Source organism: Jaculus jaculus, chromosome 15, assembly GCF_020740685.1.
Source record: "Jaculus jaculus isolate mJacJac1 chromosome 15, mJacJac1.mat.Y.cur, whole genome shotgun sequence".
Taxonomy (NCBI): Eukaryota; Metazoa; Chordata; class Mammalia; order Rodentia; family Dipodidae; genus Jaculus; species Jaculus jaculus.
Window position 1 is genome coordinate 27342043 of NC_059116.1, and position 20239 is coordinate 27362281.

The following is a 20239-nucleotide window of genomic DNA, read 5'->3' on the forward strand; positions in this document are numbered from 1 at the left end:
AAGAAGAGAAAGAAAAGAACGGAGGGAGAGAGGCAAGAGAAGGAAGAAAGACAGCAAAATACAGAAGAGGGAGAAAGAAAAAGAAAAAAGAAGAGGAAGAGAAGGAAAAAGATTGGGCTGGCCATGTAGCTCAGTGGTAGAGCTCATGCTTACGTAGAACCAGACTCTGGTTTCCAGTCTCACTAAAAACAAACAATAAGATTACCTTATTCATTGATACAGAAAATCCAAGCTCCGGAAACACTAGCTGAGTTGGAACAGAACTGTCTAGGAAAAAAAAATTTGTTGACATCCTTATCTTACAGGCTTTAACTTTGAAGAGACCCCAGCTGTAAGACTCCTTTTGGATGCCCAACACAGAAAACAGAACAAAACAGGAAACTTTCATTTTTACCCAATCTCACCCCAACACGTATGCTTCACGCAGACCTTTATTTTTTAAACAGAGTTTATTGTATTTAATACATTATAAAATTTGAAAAACTGTAGGAAAGCAGCAGACTCAAACGGGAGCATCTCTAACAAGTAACTCTGGCCCTCTGCCAAGCTGATCCGTTCTAAAAACAAAGGAAAGGTCATGTCTGTGAGGCGGACAGTGTCACTCCTGTGTAAGCGACACTGAAAACGCCGTCGTCTACTCTTCCGATGATGAGGCGTGCCCCGGGGAGCTCGGCCGAAGTCCTGCCCGGTCCCCAACAGAGACATAAAAAAAAAAAAAAAAAACCTCCATATGCAAAGAAGCCACCATTCAAGGTGTACTTCTTTAAAAAAAAAATAAACAAGACAAATGAAAAAGAAACAATGGATGGCTGTTGGCAAAGGGAACTGTAAGGAGACCTGTCCTTTCTGTTCATGGCTTGTTTACTGGACAGAGGCCTTGGAAGATCCAGGACAGGATGCTCAAGATCATCGCAGCACCGGTTGTAGCTACCACCTTCCTCTCTTTTGCATTTCCTACCTTTTGACATATATATATATATATATATGTATGTATATATATATATATTTATATATTTTTTACACCTTGAGGATATCACTATTCCAATTGTTCCCATATGAATACAGGTGTGATCTCTATTGGATATAAATGCGTCTTTCATTCACGTTAGGTCCAGAACGAACTGGTTTGCTGTTCCGGCTGCACGTATGCGTCCCTTTTTCTGATTGTGCCATCGGCTCTGTGTGTTTTCCTTCCTTTGCATAAGAAACGTGTCCGTTTAGTCCAGCGGCTCCTGCTTTATCCGGATGACGGAGGGGACGCGGGGCGTCCGCCTTAGCTCCCGCCGCAGCACGTACTCGCTGAACTGGGACGAGTCGACGCCTCCGCCACATGAGCCCACGATCTCAAAGCCTCGCTGCTGAAGCCTCTGCAGGACCTGTGAGCAACCAGACAGGTCAGTGGACCGCAGGGGAAGGGGGACCCACGCACGCCCCCGAGCTTTGCTCCCGAGCTGCAGTTTGAGCTTTCAAAACTGCATGTGGACGTTTGGGATCCGAGTGAGGTCCATGTGCTTGCAGAGCAAGCTTCTCACTGGTGCACTGAGCCGTCTCCCTCACCCTCGTTCCAAAGCTTAAGGTCATGGGTGACTCTGGTCCATCCAGTTCATCCAGCCCGGTTATTCCCCTGAGCTTCTCGCAAAGGAAGGTGCCTTAACATTAAAGGGAGGGAAGGTGCAAGTGTGTGCAAGGGTGTGTGCGTGCACATGTGTGCCATGGTGCGTGTGGGGAGGCCAGAGGGACAACTTTCTGGTCAGTCGTTGTCTGTCACCTCATTTGAGGCGGGGTCTCTCACTCTCATTGCTGTTCACTCCCTGTGTCAGGCTAGCAGGTCTGTGAACTTCAGGACTCCTCCTACCTCCCCTTTCGCCCCAGGCACCCCAGCATTCCAGAAGTCTGCCAGCTCCCAGCTTTGACTTGGGGTCCTGGGATCCGAACTCGGACACTCAGAGTTGTGTGGCAAACATTTTACCCGCTGAGACATCTCCCAGCCCTTTGTGAATTTTACTTTTTTTTTTTTCTTTTTTACATGTATATGTGAATGCCAGAGCTCAGCATCATGTGATCTCTTTAGTCACTCTCTCCCTTACATTTTGGAGACATTCTCTCAATGAACCGGCATGGAGCTCACTGGTCTTGACTAGTTATCCAGCAAGCCCTAGGGACCCTCTTGTCTTTGTTTCCCTAGTGCTTGTATTACAGGCACTTTTTTTTTTTTTTTTGGTTTTTCGAGGTAGGGTCTCACTCTAGCTCAGGCTGACCTGGAATTCACTCTGTAGTCTCAGGGTGGCCTTGAACTTTCGGCGATCCTCCTACCTCTGCCTCCTGAGTGCTGGGAGTAAAGGCGCCACCACGCCCGGCTATACCCAGCTTTTTTTTTTTTTTTAATTTTTTTTTTTTAATTTATTGGTTTGAGAGAGACAGACACAGAGAGAAAGACAGATAGAGGGAGAGAGAGAGAATGGGCGTGCCAGGGCTTCCAGCCTCTGCTAACGAACTCCAGACGCGTGCGCCCCCTTGTGCATCTGGCTAACGTGGGACCTGGGGAACCGAGCCTCGAACCGGGGTCCTTAGGCTTCACAGGCAAGCGCTTAACCGCTAAGCCATCTCTCCAGCCCACAATCATAACTTTAAAAGTAAGCCTGGTTGAAACACTTTTTTTGGAGTAAAGTAGAATGTAATTAAATAACTCTCGAAATGTGGCCAATAATAAAGGGGGACCACATGTGGTAGTGCATGCCTGTAACCCCAGCAGTTGGGGTAAAGCAGGAGGATGAAGAGTTTGAGGCCAGGCTGTACTATATAAGAGAGACCTTGGGTAGAAACGTAGGAACAAGCAAACAGCCCCAAAATAGATAAATAAAATGAATATTCCCTGGGTCTTTAGCCATGTAATTATTTTTATTAACCTTTTTTTTTTCTTTTTCAGTGCTGGGGATCCAAGGCCATCACTCTGCCACCGAGCTATGTCACCAGCCTCTTAGATTACTTATTGATTTATTTTGTTTTTCAAGGTAGGGTCTCACTCTTAGATTACTTTTGATCACCTACGTCTACGTGAAATGCAGAAGCAAAGTATAGAAGCAAAGTATCACACTAGAAGAGGGAAGACATAGAAAGCGAGGGCACCTTTTCTAAACATTAAAACCTCAAGTCCTGGCTAACTGAGTATACTCACGGGTCCTGATAAGGATGAACTACACTCTGTGGGTGGTACTGTATTCAGGTGGGTAAATTCACTCTGTGCATGCATGTTGATCAGAAAAAGAGAACAATGATAAAACAACCCTAAATTCAAATGTAAGATGCACTTTTGTTTGTTTTTTGAGGTAGGGTCTTGCTCTAGCCCAGGCTGACCTGGAATTCACTCTGTAGTCTCAGGGTGGCCTTGAACTCATGGTGATCCTCCTACCTCTGCCTCCCAAGTGCTGGGATTAAAGGTGTGCGCCATCACGCTCGCCTTACGATGCACTTAAGCCCCACCCAGAGACTGGCAGAGGTACTAATTAACCAGCAGTGAACAAAAATGATCCTACTGTAGGGCTGGAGAGATGGCTTAGCAGTTAAGGCTAACGCTTGCCTCAAAACCTAACGACCTGAGTTCAATTCTCCAGTATCTACATAAAGCCAGATGCACAAAGGGGAGTATGCATCTGGAGTTTGTTTGCAGTGGTTAGAGGCCCTGGTATGCTCATTTTTCCTCCCTCCACCCCCCCATCTCTCTCTCTCTCTCTCTCTCTGCAAACAAATAAATAAAAAAAAAAATGACCCTATTGAGGATGGCCCTCAGGGAAATGGGGACAGGGGTGTGGGGATAAAAGACTATAGCCTATGAAAAAAAGATATAATATATGTATATATATATATATGTTTGTGTGTGTCTGTGTGTGTAAACAGTACAGCAATAAACATGAATATGAAAGGAATGGATGTATTGCTATATCATCTGGTAATAATAATAACTTTTTTTGAGAAACCTCTGTATTGATTTCCACAAGGCTATACTAGTTTACATGAAAATGTGGTCCATATACTCAATGGAATTTTATTTAGATATAAAGAAAGACAAAGCCATGAAATGTGGAAAAAAAAAAAGATGCACTTTAGTGGCAGGTGAATAAAAAGACCACGAACAGGGGGCTGGAGAAATGGCTTAGCGGTTAAGTGTACTTGCCTGTGAAGCCTAAAGATGCTGGTTCAAGACCCGTATTCCCCAGGACCCACGGAAGCCAGATGCACAAGGTGGCGCACACATCTGGAGTTTGTTTGCAGTGGCTGGAGGCCCTGGCACACCCATTCTCTCTCACTCTCTCCTTCTTTCTCTGTCTGCCTGTCACTCTCAAATAAATTAAAAAAAAAGACCATGGACAGCTCAGTGGAGGAGAGTTCTCCGTAGGGTCTCTGTAACCAGTCAGCAAGAGGTGCCCCAGTGTGCTCTGAAAGGATTCTCTGCCCCATTCAGGAAGGTGAGGAAGTGGGGAACCATCACAACTTCACTCTGATGCCTTTTGATTTTTCTTTTTTTAGGGTTCTTATGGACACTAGGCTGTTAACAAAAGGAAATCTGTAAGTGTTTCCCTCACTAGGGTTTCTGATAACACACAATGTGACAAACTGTATGGTCCAGCGCTACCTTGAGTGAGGCCAAATGATTTGTTTCAATGCCATACAAACAGCTTATAAAGCCATTACACATACCTATGTGTGTGAGAGACAGTGAACAAGCTAGCATGGGTGCGCCCGGGCCTCTTGCCAATGCAAACAAATTCCAGATGCGTGCACTGCCCTGTGCATTTGGCTTATGGTGGGTACTAGGAAACTGAACCCCAGGTTGGCAGGATTTGCAAGCAAGTGCCTCTAACTACTGGGCCATTCCCCAGCCCAGCCATTACTTTTCAAACCCCAACTCAATAGCAGAGCTTGCTGGGTTTAGCCATCCTTTGAGAACACTTGAGTAACTCAGTGGGGTTGCATCTGGTGCCTGATCTGAAAGTCTCTGTGTACCTCCAGGCAGGTGTCCATTTCTTGGAGGGTGGGGCAGGAAGCAAGAGTGGGCTGTGGCCGTGTTACATAACAAGTTATCTAGATGAAAATGTCCACGTCTGATCTGGACGATGCTTCTGGTTTAAGAACTGATGAAAGGTGATCACTGGCCAACGGGCAGAGGTGGGGCTGAGATCTTCCTGTCTTGGCCCTGTGGTGGCCAGGATGCTATGGCAGGACATGTGGGAGGGGCAAGAAAGGAGTTGGGATTTCCCAGGTGTTTACAGCAGCTGCAGAACACTGTTTGAGGTTGTGCAGGAGCGCACCTCTCACCTCCCACCTCTAGGGGCGCCATCCACATAGGGGAGAACCTAACTGGTGCCCTCTGGAGCCTTGGTAAGATTGAGGGCCTACCTCTAAAGGGTGAGGGGTGATTTTCTGTGACTTTTCTGCTGTTCTGCTCAGCAATCCTGAGGCCACATGTTCCCATGAGTGTTTGAGCTCTGGGGGAGGTTCCTGTTTTGTTTTCTTGGAGGTATGTGTGTGTGGTGTGTTGCATGTATGTGTAGGCATGTTCACATGTATGGGCTCAAGTGAACGTGTTCAGGCATGTGTGCACACATGCAATGCAGAGACCAGAGGTAAATGTCAGCTGTCTTCCTCAGTCACCTCTACTTTATGATTTAAAAAAATATTTATTTGAAAGAGAGGGAAGAGACAGAGAGAGAATATATGGGTGCACCAGGGCCTCCTGCCACTGCAAATGAACTCCAGATACACATACCACTTTGTGCTCATACATTTACGGGGATACTGGGGAACAACCTGGGCCAGCAGGATCTGCAAGCAAACACCTTTAGCTGCTGACCCATTTCTCCAGCCTTCCACTATAGATATACTTTATTTATGAGAGAGAGAGACAGAGAGAGAGAGAGAATGGGCATGCCAGGGCCTCTAGTCACTGCAAATGAACTCTAGAGACATGCACCACCATGTGCATCTGGCTTACATGGGACCTGAAGAATTAAGCCAGGATCCTTAGGCTTCACAGGCAAGTGCCTTAACCACTAAGCAATCCCTCCAGCCCCCACTCTATTTTTTTTTTTTTTTTGAGACAGAGTCTTGTACTGAGCCTCGACCTCATGGATTTGAATAGGGTAGCCAGCTAGCACACTCCAGTATTCTCTCACGTCTGCTTTTCCTGGTCTAGGGTTAAAGGCGTGGGCTGCCACAGCTGGCATTTTTAGGAGTTCACACTAAATAGGCTCTTAGAAGAAGGAGGTCACTGGAGGGACTACATTTTTCTCTGGCCCCTTTCTGTCTCTTGCCCTCTTCTTCCTGGCCACCAGGAGGTGGGCAACGCTGCTCTACCCATGCCCTTCAAGCGTGATGCTCTGCCTCAGCATAACCAGAAACAAGAGCTAAATGGGAACCTCTGAGAACGTGAGCCAAAATACGTCTTTCCTCCTTTTACATCGTCTTTCCTAGTTATTTGTCGCAGTGACAAGACTCTCACTAGCACAATGCCATGCTCCAGGTGGATTGCCATTATTATTTGGGCTCTGTTTATGTTGGCGAATGTCTGTCCCCACCCCCTCCCAGAGTGCAAGTCCCTGTGAACATGGAGCTCTTGTCTATCTTGTTCTCTTCAACTTCTCAGTTCTCAGCAGCACTGGGTACACAGTAGGCACTCAACAAAGACTTGTGGAATTACTGCTGTGGAGGGCTGGAATAATTATCTACCCGACAGAGGTGTCCCCACATGACAACTCCTCAGTCCCCTGGAGGAAAAGCAAGGTTAAGTGGCACCACGGTCCACACAGCATCTGACACTCTACCTGGACTGAGTTGAGGTGACAGTAGCCATTTAGTGGAAACCTGATGACGTGCGTGGAGTCGTGATTCCAGCCTGCGTTGACGGAGTTACACATCACATCGCCGATTTCAGGAAACACTTCTTCTATTAAGGACTTGTCACCGCTGAGCGTGATCCGTTCGCCAAGGTCCGGGGCCACACGCACCACGAGGCACTCACAGGGCCGTGAAAAGCGGCCCGTTTCCCTGTCCTGCTTCCATCTTTCCATCTCCAACAACATTGGCTGAAGTTGAAAATATTTTGCCTCTTCATATAACAAAGTATAGTCCTGGGGGGAAATGAAAGGTATTTTACAGTGCAAAACACAGACAGAAGGTTCAGAAAGCATCTACCTTTTTGTTTTGGTGGTTAAGATGACAGGTGTGTGCCACCACACCTGGAAACTTCCACATACTAAGAATGATGATTTTAGGGCTGGAGAGATGGCTTAGTGGTTAAGTGCTTGCCTGTGAAGCCTATGGACCCTGGTTCAAGGCTCCATTCCCCAGGACTCACGTTAGCCAAATGCACAAGGGGGCGCACACGTCTGGAGTTCATTTGCAGTGGCTGGAGGCCCTGGCGCGCCCATTCTCTCTCTCTCCCTCTCTCTCTCTCTATCTCTGCCTCTTTCTTTTTCTGTCACTCCAACTAAATACATAAAAATGAACAACAACAACAAAAAGAATGATGATTTTAGGGCTGGAGAGATTGTTTAGTGGTTAAGGTGCTTGCCTGTGAAGCCTAAGGACCAGGTTCAATTCTCCAGTATCCATGTAAGCCAGATGCACAAAGTTGTGCATGTGTCTGGAATTTGTTTGCAATGACTGGAGGCCCTTGCCTTCCCATTCTCTCATTCATTCATTCATTGTCTCTCTTCAATAAATAAATAAATAAATAACGTATATTTTTTTAAAAAAAGAACAAAGGTTTTTATTTTTGTTGTGTTTCAATAATCAAATCTAAGTGAAAAGTTTCACTTGCAACCCATTCATTCATTTGTTCATTCAGCGATGGGCTAGGGGATTAAGGACCAGCCTAGCATGCCAGCCTCTGTAAGAGCCTCACATGAATTAAGTTCTGAAATCCTCAAATTGCCTACTGAATTGGGAATTAATATTATTCCCATTTTACAAATGAAAAACTGAGCTGTGCGAGGGTTTATTTTTCTCTTAATACAAAAACATGTCTCTGGGCATTTCATGTTTGATAGTATCCATGGAACCCAAACCTACATTCCCTCACGCGGAGCACACAAGATGGCTAAGGTCAGGCCCAGCTGTGCAAGGGCGGGCTCCTTGTCCATCACACCTCACCACGGGAGGGTGTGTGCAGCTTCGTGGTGGAAGGGGGCCAGGGGACGGCTGGGCGTGGGCGCCTGGAATGCGGGCATGCACCTTTCACTTGACTCTGGGTGCTGATCTGAGACAGTGTGGGGAGGCTGATGGAGATCTATCTGGAAGATGATCCCCCCATTCCCACCCCCCCTCCCAGCGCCCGGCAGTGGCCGTTCTGCCACAAAGCCAGAGGTGTAAACAACCTTCAACTCTGACACCTGCGAGCTGGGTACAAAAGTGGACTTGTTCCTTTCTGCAAGCACATCGCCGTCACCCGGTGTCAAGCACAGTCCCTTTTCCTGCAGCCTTACGAACACTGGTTGGATGAGGGCCCCAAACCCACCAGCCAGGTCACACACGGGCCGCTGAGAACACGAAAGAGAATGGGGCAGGGGTAGCCTGGGACGGCAGCGTTAGGAAGAAAATGTCGATGTTGTGCCGACACGTAGCTATGGTCACAATCACTTCTGGGTGTGAGATAAGTGGGTACTTGTTCAGACACGTTGACCGAGAACCACCTGACACACAGGCGTGTCTGCCCTTCCTTCTCTGGGCTGCAGCTGACAGCTGGTGCCTGCTGCTCACGGGACACCAGCACTGTCAACGCACGACCTGTGTCTCCAAGAGCAAGGGACAGGGGGACAGCCGAGCACGCCGCAGAAAGACCTCACTCTGCACTCCGCTCTTTCTCTTGCAAAGCAAGCAGCCGGCTTCGGCCATGTCTCCAGAGAAAACAGGGAGACAGGGTCCCGGGGGTCCTGGGGGCTGGTAGAAGATGCTCCCATGCGTCTTCATTTCGGCAGAATCAGACGAGCCTGCAGTGTGTTTCCCTGGCACCTCCACACGCAGGCGTGTTGGTCGCCACTCCAGGAGAACAGCCCGGTGTTCTGGTAATGTTGCCCAAGCCAGTTTCTACCCGCTCAATCTCCTGACCCTGGGAGACATGGCTTGGATTTATGGTACTAAGAATCAAGCCAGGGTGTGGCCACCCTCAAGATAGGGCAGAAACCTGCAGGACAGGCGATGGCCACCTGCAACCACACACCACAGCACTGTGGAGGTGGAGGCAGAATTAGGGGTTCAAGCATAGCCTTGGCTATATAGAGTTTGAGGTCATCTTGGGCTACATGACACCCTGGCTAAAAAAAAAAATAAGAGGGGAAGGCCCCAAGCCCGGCCTGAAGAGACCTGTGGCTTCTCCCTGGCCTACCTGGGACCCCACTCTGGAGACTTGTCATCCATGCCTGTGACATACTGACTGAAATTCTTACTAAGATGAGAGCTCTCAAGGCGATTTAAAGACAGAATTGACAGCTAGGCCTGGTGGCTCCGGAGGCTGAGACCAAGAGGGTGGAAAGTTCAAAGGCTGCCTGGGCTACAACGTTAGTGCAAAGCCAGCTTGGGGCAACTTAGTGAGATGCTATCACAAAGCAGAGAAGGAGAGGAGAGAATTGAATATAAGCAGGAGAATGAACAGAGCTCATCACTGCAAGATAGCAAATAAAATAAAACAACAACAAAACTAAATCCACCAGAACTGAGTCCCATAGTCAACAGAAAATGACCTACTGCTATCTTCCAGCTTCCAGACATGCTGAATTACAAATCTCAGCCCAAGGAAGGGTCCATCCATGAGCCAGCATACTCCTCCTAAAGCAGTCAGGTCTTCCTGTCTCAGAGCTGAGTTCCTCAGTTCCTCAGAGCCGCCGTCCTGCCCCAGCTTGACCCCACGACCCCACCCAGGGAGGAATCCCCCTTGAATCCCTTGGCTGCGGGATGTGGGCCTCTGATTGACAGGTTCCAGAAACAGGAAGCTCGCTATGTGAGAAGCATAGCATTTACATGCTTTGACAGCTCCAATTGTTATAAATGCCTACATCAGAAATAACTACATTTCCTATAATACCTCTTTATTTGCTCTAATTCTTCCCCTTGGAGTTACAGTCCCCCAATCCAATTTTTAGTGAGCATACAAAGCAATGGGCCTCTCGGTGACATTTTAATATGTACGCATCAATACACTTTACTCTCGTTTGCGCTGTCGTTCCCTCCCATCTCCCCTCCCCTGCCCCTCTTGCTGGCAAGCACCTTAACCACTAAGCCATCTCTCCAGTCCTGTTTTTAGTTATTTGAGGACTCTCCACGCTAATTGCCACAGTGCTTGCACCAGCTTACACCAACAGTGAACAAAGGTTCCTCCTTCCCCACATCCCCACCAACATTTGTTGCATTTGTTTTCTTAATGATGGCCATTCTGATTGGGATGCAACAATCTTAAAACAATTTTTAATCGCATTTTCCCGATGGCTAGCTCTTATCTTGTACCCTGAATAAAAATCCAATTCAAAAGGAACCAGAAACCTTAACGTGAGGCCTAACCTTGCAAGGGAAAAGCATGGGCAAAATATCTCAAGATCTAGGCATAGGCAAGGATGTTCAGAAAAGGGGAAATTGCCAAATGGAATTGCATGGAAATAAAAAGCTCCTGATAGCGCCATGCGTGGTGGCGCACGCCTTTTCTCCCAGCACTTGGGAGGCAGAGGTAGGAGGATTGCCATGAGTTCGAGGCTACCCTGAGACTTGGCCCACAGACCAGGAGAAGAATCTTTGTCAATTGTACATATAATAGGGAGTTGATATTGAAAATCTGCAAAGAACTCTAAAAATTAAGTACCAAAACCTCAAATCATCAAGTGGGCTAATAAACTGAATAGAAAGTTTTCAAAAGAAGTACAAATTGGCCAATAAATGTTTGAAAAAGGGCTCACCTCCAAAGCCATCAGAGCTTTCATGACTCTGACCTTTCATTGACCTGCTAACCCATCAGACGTGTTCCGACAGATAAGATGTCATTATATTGCTGAAGATATTTTTTCAGCTTGTCTTCATCTGTTAAGGCTTTGAGGCGCTTCAACTCCCAGCATGTACTTGACATTCAACATGATTCCTAATTCCCTGGCAGAATTCCACATTTCAGATGTGATCTAGAAAGTACGACCTCTACTCAGCTAGAAATTCTTCCACAATACAGCTCCTGTTTCCCGTGACTGCTGGAGTGAGAACCATGACGTTTGTGGCTTAAAACTATTCGAATTGTCATCGCTAACTTGGCTAGATTTGGAATCATCTAGGAGATTGGTGAAGCACCCTTGAGAGAGCTCGTCCAGAGAGGATTAACTGAGGGGGATCACCCACTGTGGATGTGGGTGCCACCATGTCCACGGGCTACGGGCCTGGCCAGAGTTAAAGGATGGGGGAGGATAAAGCCAGCTGAATGTTGGCTTTCCCTTTTTGATAAAATCCTAATTCTTTTTTTTTTTTTTTTCCTATTTATTTGAGAGAGAGAGAGTGGGAAGCAGAGAGAGAAGAGAGAGAGAGAGACACACAGAGAGAGAATTGGTGTACCAGGGCCTCAGCCACTGAAATCAAACTCCAGACATGTGAGCCACCTTGTGCGCATGTGCGACCTTGTGCGTGCCTCACCTCTGTGCATCTGGCTTATGTGGGATCTAAAGAGTTAAACATAGGTCCTTGGGCTTCACAGGCGCCTTAACCGCTAAGCCATCTCTCTAGCATGGGAGAACTTTTTGTCACGTACACGAGTTAGGCCATAGCCATCTATGGAGGGGCTGTCATTCTGCCAATCACACAGGGCAAAGCTGCATTTCCCCTTTACGTGTACTCTGAGTCCTTGACATTTGTTTTTTTTTTGCCTGCAATTCACAAGCCACATATTTAATAAACTCACTCTGAAGCAAGCCTGCCCATGGATAGATGTAATAATGCCTGAATGCATATTATTTGCTCTCAGAAAGCAAGGGGAAAATGGCTATTTTTGGACTTCTGGAGTCTGGAGGCTACAATGAAGGTTTAGCCCTCTCCTGCCTTTCTTTATGGTAATCTGGGGCCCTTGGACAGGATCTTACAGGCCCCGCCTCAAACGATGTCAAGCCAGCAGGTGTTTCTTGCTGTCTCCTGGCTCCATGTTCTTCTGTATGCTGCTGCTCTGTCATGCGACCAGGGGAGAGGCGCTGGCTGGCTGTGCTGGGTGGGGATGGAGGACGTCACCAGAGCAGAGCTGAGCTCATGTGGATGGCCAACCAAATGGACATGCCCGTAAGCCTCGACCAGCCTTGACTCTTACTGCGTTGCCATGTTCTGCACGGCTGAGCTCATGCTGGCCGTTCACTTTCTTGGCAGACTCCTCCTTGTCTCTGTACGTCTTCACGCACATTTCCAGTTTCGGTTCATCGGCAGACTCCCCGCGCAGTGTAGTTGGTCTGTTCTTTGGAAACCTCAGTCTCAGCTCCTTCCTTTGGCTTGTTTAAGTTCCTTCTTTAGGAATCTCCCTTTGTATGTCTGCTCTGATGGGAAAGTGCCCTTTCTTTGGCTTTTATGGACTCTATCTAAATGGCATCAGTCTCTTCCCCAAGTACCTGGTTGTATTAGTTATTTTCCTTATTGCTGTGACAAAATAATACTTGACAAGACAGAACTTCAGTGGGAAAGGGTTTTACTTGGGCTTACAGCTCAAGGTTGACAGTTTATCACAGCGCAGAAGGCAGTAGCAGCAGGAGCATGATGCAGAGCTATTCACATTGCAATAGCCATCAAGAAGCAGAATGTGATGAATGGCCAAACGCAAATGCCAGCTTTCTGCTTTTCATTCAGTCTGGGACCCCCCAGTGCAGGATACGGTGTTGGCCACAGTTAGGATGAATCTTCTCACATCAATTAACCTAATCTAGGAACTTCCTCCCAGACATGCCCAGAGATTTGTTTCCATGGTGACTGTCAAACTGACAATCTGAACTCACTATCACACTGATGGAAATCGGCAGGAGATGATGGGGTGGCAACAGGTGGGCTCCAGAATTATTTATTTATTTTGAGAGAAAGTGGGGGGCACGTCAGGGCCTTCAGCCACTGCAAGCGAACTCCAGATGCGTGCACCCCTTGTGGGCACGTGTGACATTGTGTGCTTGCATCACTGTGCATCTGCCTTACATGGGACCTGGAGATTCGAACATGAATTCTTAGGCTAGGCAGGCAAAGTGCTATAACCGCTAAGCCATCTCTCTAGCACATGTTTCAGAATATTTAACTTCTCAGAATCATGCTGAAATTTTTTTTTTGAGATCTCTAATGAGTTTTTGAGATAGGAAGATGAAGATCTTTTAATAGATGACCTTTCCTAAGACTAGAAGACAGACACGTGGAACAACATGTAAATACAAGATGGACCCCAGAGTGCAAGTAAACCAGATTTAAAAGTTATTTTGGGGGCTGGAGAAATGGCTCAGTGGTTAAGGTACCTTCCTGTGAAGCCTAGGGACCCAGGTTCAATTCCCCAGGATCCATCCAGGACCCATGTAAGCCAGAAGCACAAGGGGGCACATGCATCTGTAGTTCATTTGTACTGGCTAGAGGCCCTGGCTCACCCATAGTCTCTCTCTCTTTCTCTCTCTATCTGCCTCTTTCTCTTTCTCTACCTCTCTCTTAGGTAAATAAAATATTTGAAAAAACCTATTTTGGGGGGCTAGAGAGATGGCTCAGTTGGTAAAGTGCTTGTCTTGCAAGCATGAGGACCTGAACTGGATCCCCAGTACTCAAGTAAATTCTGGGTGTGGTGGTGTGTCCCTATAATCACAGCAACGGGGAGGCAGAGACGGGCAGCTCCCTGGGGCTCAGTGGCTCAGGCAGTGCAGAATTCAGGCCAGTGACAAACCCTGTCTCAAGGAGATGGACAGCATGTCTGAGGATGCCTCGTCCTCTAGCCTCCATACTGCACATCCACACACATGTGCATGTGCACCTGTGCATAGCTATGTACCCAGACATACATGAACATACATACACACAGGTATGCACACAACACACATACATGGGCAAGCAAACAGGCATACATGCCCATCTACCGGGCGTGGTGGTGCACACCTTTAATCCCAGCACTCTGGAGGCAGAGGGAGGAGGATGGCTGTCAGTTTGAGGCCAGCCTGAGACTACATAGTGAACCTGGGCTAGAGTGAGACCCTACCTTGAAAAACCAAGCAAACAAATAACTAAAGACTTATTTCTTTATTAAATGAAAACGTGTTCCCCAGAGGAAGGAAAATGAAATGAATGGTGTATTCCCTTCTTACTGCTGCTGTCAGAAACGACCACAAACACAGGACTATCACTAGGCGTGCCAGGCAGGTAATCTAACCAAAACCCAAGGCTTTCCAGCTTCAGTAAGAGACTCTGTCTCAGCGAAATAATGGAGGAAGAGAAGGGCCTCTAGCATCTTCCTCTGGCCTCCACATGCATGTGCACACACACATGCATGTATCACGTGTACACACACACACAAAGAAGTGGCCACAGACTTGGTAGCTTAAATCAATACAAACTGGTTTTTACAGTTCAGAAGGTCAGAAGTTGGAAATGGACTTTACTAGGATGAAATCAAAGCTTCAGCAAGACTCCCTTCCTCATGCAGGCTGGGAGAACATCCTTTCCTGGTGGCCAGCCATCAGAGAACTTTGTCAGCTGCGTCACCTCTGACTCTGAGACTTGTGTCTCTCTCCTGTAAGTGCCCTTGTGATTCGCCCAGGGCCCCATTGGTTAACCAGGCTAATCTCCATATCTCAAAACCCTTAACTCAATCTCAGCTGCAAATTTCTACCATGTAAGGCAGTGTGCCCACTGGGCCTGGGCTCTGGTATGATGGAGAGGTTCTAAGTCCTACCTCTGCCTCCCCAGTGCTGAGATTAAAGGCATGTGCCTGCAAAGCCAAAGGACCCAGGTTCGATTTCCCAGGACCCACGTAAGCCAGATGCACGAGGGGAAGCATGTGTCTGGAGTTCATTTGTGGCTGGAGGTCCTAGCGCACCCATTCTCTCTACCTGCCTATTTATGTATCTCTCTTTCTCTCAAATAAATATTTTTAAAAAGTAGAGTGTAGGAACACTGAGGAAGACACCGGATGTTGACCACTGGCCTCTCCAGGAATGCACACACGTCAGCACATAACACATGTCCCCATACACTTATGAACATGAATACACATGCACGCACACCACAGACACAAACACATACAAAGGAAGAAAGAAAGAAAAGAAAGGGTGAAGGCAGGAAGGAAGGAAGTGATGACAGAAGAAAGGAAGGAAAGAACACAAGGGAGAATGAGGACGTGATAACTGCAGTTAGGACATGGAGGTCCCATGTAGCCCGGGAATGAACCTGAGGGAAACTTACTGAGCCGGCTGCTCACCAGCCAGCAAGACCCCAGGCACATCTCCCTACGCTGTGACTCCAGGTCTACGGACATGAGGGGAGGCCTTGCTATTGTCCCTCAATAGCAGCAGACGTAGGTGGACCATATGTCTATTCTAGTTATTGTCTTTGCAACCTCTACCACTGCAGAACCCTTTCTTTTTTAAAAAAAATTTTGTTCACTTTTTTAAAATTTATTTGAGAATGACAGAGACCGAAAGAGGCAGATAGATAGATAGACAGATAGATAGATGGGGGGGGGGGATGGGCATGCCAGGGCTTCCAGCCACTGCAAATGAACTCCAGTTGTGTGCACCCCCTTGTGCATCTGGCTAACATGGGTCCTGGGGAACCGAGCCTCGAACCAGGGTCCTTAGGCTTCACAGGCAAGCGCTTAACCACTAAGCCATTTCTCTAGCCCCAGAACTCTTTCTTAAGTGTGTCACAGTTTTGTTATTACAGGCATGACTACAATAGCCAACCTATGCATACTATCTTTACATATGTATATGAATATTTATAGAAGATAAATTAATAAACATGAAAGTGCTAAAGAGTATGCATATTTGAAATTGAAATAGCTATGGCTGAATTACCTTCCAAAAGGCTTAGTTTTCACCCCATCACACTTTATGCCCAAGAACTGTATATATTTCTATATCTTAATTTTTTTTTGTTAATTTAATGTATAAAAAGAAGTCCATAGTTTGTCATTTTAATTTTATACCTGTTATACTAGAGAGATTGAATATTCTTTCAGATATTTATTGGCAATTTCTTTTTCCTCCCCTTTGGGAAAATTTGGTTCATATATAAAAATTTATTTTCCCACTAGGTATTTTTTATGTGTCTTGTAGATTTTTAATGAACTCATTTTTGATGGATATTAATCATTTGTTATAAATATTTCTTATACTAAGACAAGTTTTATTTGACTATGGTACCTTTAAATTTTTTTTTAGTATTTTTTAAGATGCTTTCTGGATCCTTTCTATCTCAAAATTAGAAATTCCTTTATTTTTTTCCAATAAGCTTTGAGTATTTCTCATTATGTTCATTCTTAGGTGTTATAATTTTTGTTACAGCATTTTTCTACAGGATGGTATAATTGATTCTTGTTATTTCATCGGTAATGTATTGATTTTAATATATTGTTCTTGAATTTAGATGCTTTAATCAGTTCTTTCTCAGGTCTAATAGTATTTAGTTTATTCTTTAGAATCTTCTATTTAGAGAAACATCGGTTGTGAATATTCCATTTTCATATATTCCCTCTAATCTTTTTTTTTTTTAATTTTTGTTCTTGTGGTCAAAGTCTATTGCCTAGAACAGAAGCTAGCCATTGCACTATTTCTCTCTCTTTAAAGAGAGAGAGAGAGAGAGAATTGGCACCTCAGGGCCTCCAGCCACTGCAATCAAACTCCAGATAAGTTCTTTATTAAGGAAGTTTCCTTTTATTCTCTAGCTTGCTAAGACTCAGAAATAAACTTTGAATTTAATCCTCTTTTTCATTTTATTAAAGTCAATTACCATTCAATTCTTTAAATAAAAAGTGGTCCTCTTCTGGTTTTGTAAAACCTTAATGTTCATATGCTATTTCATGAACACAATACAACTATGTCAAAGTGACCCCTGATTTCATTTGAGTTGGTATATTTAAAAAGGTAGAACTAGAAATGTTTGTTGGAGCACATCAAAACAATTCACATATGTACTATTAATTTAACATGGATTCCCTCACCTTGAAATCATCAGGAATGAGGAGTTTTGATGTTCGTAGAAAATTCAAGATATATCTGAACATCTGTCCATCTCTGTCAATGAAATAGTGCTGTTTGAGACTGTCCAAAACAATGGGCTCTGTACCATCAAAAAGTCTTCCGATTCTGTGATAAAAAAAAAAAAAAGAGGGAACAGTGAAGACAATTAGATCAATTGTTTGGCTGCTATGACTAAGAGCTTCAGTTTTATGTCACCGTGAAAGGTGGCAGTTCCACAGATGAAGGTCAGGAAAAAATCATCTGTTCCGTAGTGCTGGCCCCTGCTTGATAATATCTCAGGAGCAGACAACTCAAAAGAGGCTCAGGCTTTCTCAAGAACTTTCTTTGGTTGACTGTCTTCCACCTAAAAAGGAAATGTTCCTGACATGCTGGTGGTGGCAAAGTGTTGTCTCTATGATGGAAGACCCTGTCTTTTCCCCAGTGTTCTTTAAAACAACCTTCTCAGCTACCTTAAAAAAAATGCGGGCTGGAGGGATGGCTTAGCAGTTAAGCACTTGCCTGTGAAGCATAAGGAACCCAGTTCGAGGCTCGATTCCCCAGGACCCACGTTAGCCAGATGCACAAGGGGGCGCACGCACCTGGAGTTTGTTTGCCGTGGCTGGAGGCCCTGGCACATCCATTCTCTCTCTCTCTCTCTATGCTTCTTTCTCTCTCTGTCGCTCTCAAATAAATAAATAAAAATAACAACAAAAAAATTTTAAAGAAAATGCTATTGCTCCAAAGTATCTCTCAAACAAATTTTACTAAAAAGCAATTCTGTTTTTACAAAATGTGTTTTCTGCATTTTCCCCCACTCATGGATCCCAAGCTTCTAAAAGCAAAATCATAGTGAGTGGTCACATCTACACTAAGCACAGTAAGAGGGCTAATTAATGGTACACAAGCATTAGAGCAGAAAACAGAATTTCTATTTCCCTTCATCTTACTTTTCCTTAGCAGTGTAGGCTGGCAAATAGCTCCATTAAAAAGAAAATTTGCTCATCTTATAACAAGTCTGTCTCTGATTCTGAAATGTCATTTTATTACTTTTAAGATTATTTGGTGTCTGGGGTGTTGAATCAGTGCCTAAAGGTGATTACTTGCAAAGCCTGCTAGCCTGAGTTGGATTCCCCAGTACCCAGGTAAAGCCCGGTGACAAAGTGGCACATTATGTCTGGAGTTCATTTGCAGACAAGAGGCCCTTTCTCTCTCAATCTCCCCCACCCCTCTCTCTGTCTCTCTCACTCTCGCTCTTTGCTCTCAAATAAATAACATAGTTTTAAAAAGATTATTTTGAAATTATATATTTTCTAATTTTTGTTGAAATGAGACAAATGTAACAGTAAATTTGTAATTGCATCCCTCTTAAAATATGGTAACATACTTTGCTCTCCCCCCCAATGAAAGTAATTTGAATTTTTTGTTTCCATAAAAATCTTTTAAAGAGTTTTTTTTTTTAAATTCATATCCTATCTGAAGGTAGTATGATCAAAAGAAAATAGCAAGGTTGCATTTCTAAAACCCAGTAAGTTTTTCTGAGCTAATGCCTTTGCCTAACTTCCCATGGAGTGAAGGTGATTATCCAGGGTGCAGATTACGATCATCCTGGGGTGCTTTCGCTGCATGGTACCTAGTCACTCATCTCTCATTGACGCATCAATCAAACCGCGACAGGCTCGAAACTCAACTACACTTAGTCACTTACTTGTAATGTTTCCAGGACAGTGTGATGCAGGATGGGAAAGAATGAGACTTGCTTGCCTCTTATTGAAACATTTTTCTCTTCACTGTTAATAACATGATGATTGTACAGTTGACAGTGGAAGAAAAGAGAGCTCTATTGACTGTGTTCCAGATGTCTTTCACTGTTCTCAGTATTTTCTACGTGTATACCAAATCCATTATTCTCATCTTCAAGATGAAGAAATCAGTTTGAAAAGAGGAGTAACTTGCCCAACTAGCTAAGCAGCATTGGGGGATTTGGCCGCTGATCATAAAGGGGCCTTCCTACGTTTCAAGGAATGAAAAGAATTACAATTCTCAAGTGAAAACATTTGGTTTAAGGTTTTGAAATATATATACGGTTTTTTGAGGTAGGGTCTCTAGCCCAGGCTGACCTGAAATTCACTATGTAGTCTCAGGCTGGCCTCCAACTCACAATGATCCTCTTACCTCTGCCTCCCAAATGTTGGGATTAAAGGCATGTACCACCATGCTCAGCTTGGTTTTTATTTATATTTGTTTTTATTTTTTGGATTTTCTAGGTAGGGTCTCACTTTAGCTCAGGCTGACCTGGAATTCACTCTGTAGCCTCAGGGTGGCCTCGAATTCACGAGTGCTGAGATTCAAGGTGTGCGCCACCATGTCTGGCTTGTTTTTTTATTTATATTTGTTCAATAAGATCTTTACAATGAAAGCCAAGTTCCTACACTAATTATTTTAGAGACCTGAAATAAATCCATACTGATGATATTAATTTCCCGTAGTAGACAGAGATAAAAAGTATGTTCTTCTTAAATCCTATATTCTCTCTATTTTTTTTTGGTTTTCTTTTCTTTTTTTCTTTTTTTTTTTTTTTGGTTTTTAAGGTAGGGTCCAGGCTGAATTAACTCTGTCATCTCAGGGTGGCCTTGAACTCATGGCAATCCTCCTACCTCTGCCTCCCGAGTGCTGGGATTAAAGGCGTGCACCACCACGCCCGGCTTTTTTTTTTTGTTTTGTTTTTTTGAGGTAGGGATTTCACTCTAGCTCAGGCTGACCTGTAATCCACTCTGTAGACTCAGGGTGGCCTTGAATACGCAGTGATCCTCTTACCTCTGCCTCCTGAGTGCTGGGACTAAAGTCATGCACCACCACACCCAGCTCTGGTTTTATATTAAATTTTGGTGAACTGAAAAGTGAACGCATAAATGAACCCTCATTTCTGAATGAGGAGTGTGGAATGGGAATGTAGACTGACCAATTCCTACCTGTAATCTGGATGAATGGACCTCTCTGTGTCTTCATCTCTTTTTATAAAATTGTCTCACTTTGTTTTCTAAAATAACCCCCCA

The 20239-nt window shown here is 45.0% G+C and overlaps 1 protein-coding gene across 3 annotated transcripts in view; it reads right to left on the reverse strand.

Annotated features, from left to right (window-relative positions):
* Nucleotides 1-430: 430 nt before the first annotated feature.
* The window catches only part of Kctd1 (potassium channel tetramerization domain containing 1), a 247635-nt gene continuing 227826 nt past the window's right edge, over nt 431-20239 (reverse strand). For all 3 annotated transcript variants that reach the window (XM_045135005.1, XM_045135006.1, XM_045135004.1), the window contains exons 3-5: nt 17168-17312; nt 6819-7124; nt 431-1376 (exon numbers count right to left, since the gene is read on the reverse strand). In XM_045135005.1, coding sequence (XP_044990940.1) covers nt 1218-1376; nt 6819-7124; nt 17168-17312 — 610 coding nt within the window. In that variant the 3' untranslated portion in view covers nt 431-1217. The remainder of the gene's footprint in view (nt 1377-6818; nt 7125-17167; nt 17313-20239) is intronic.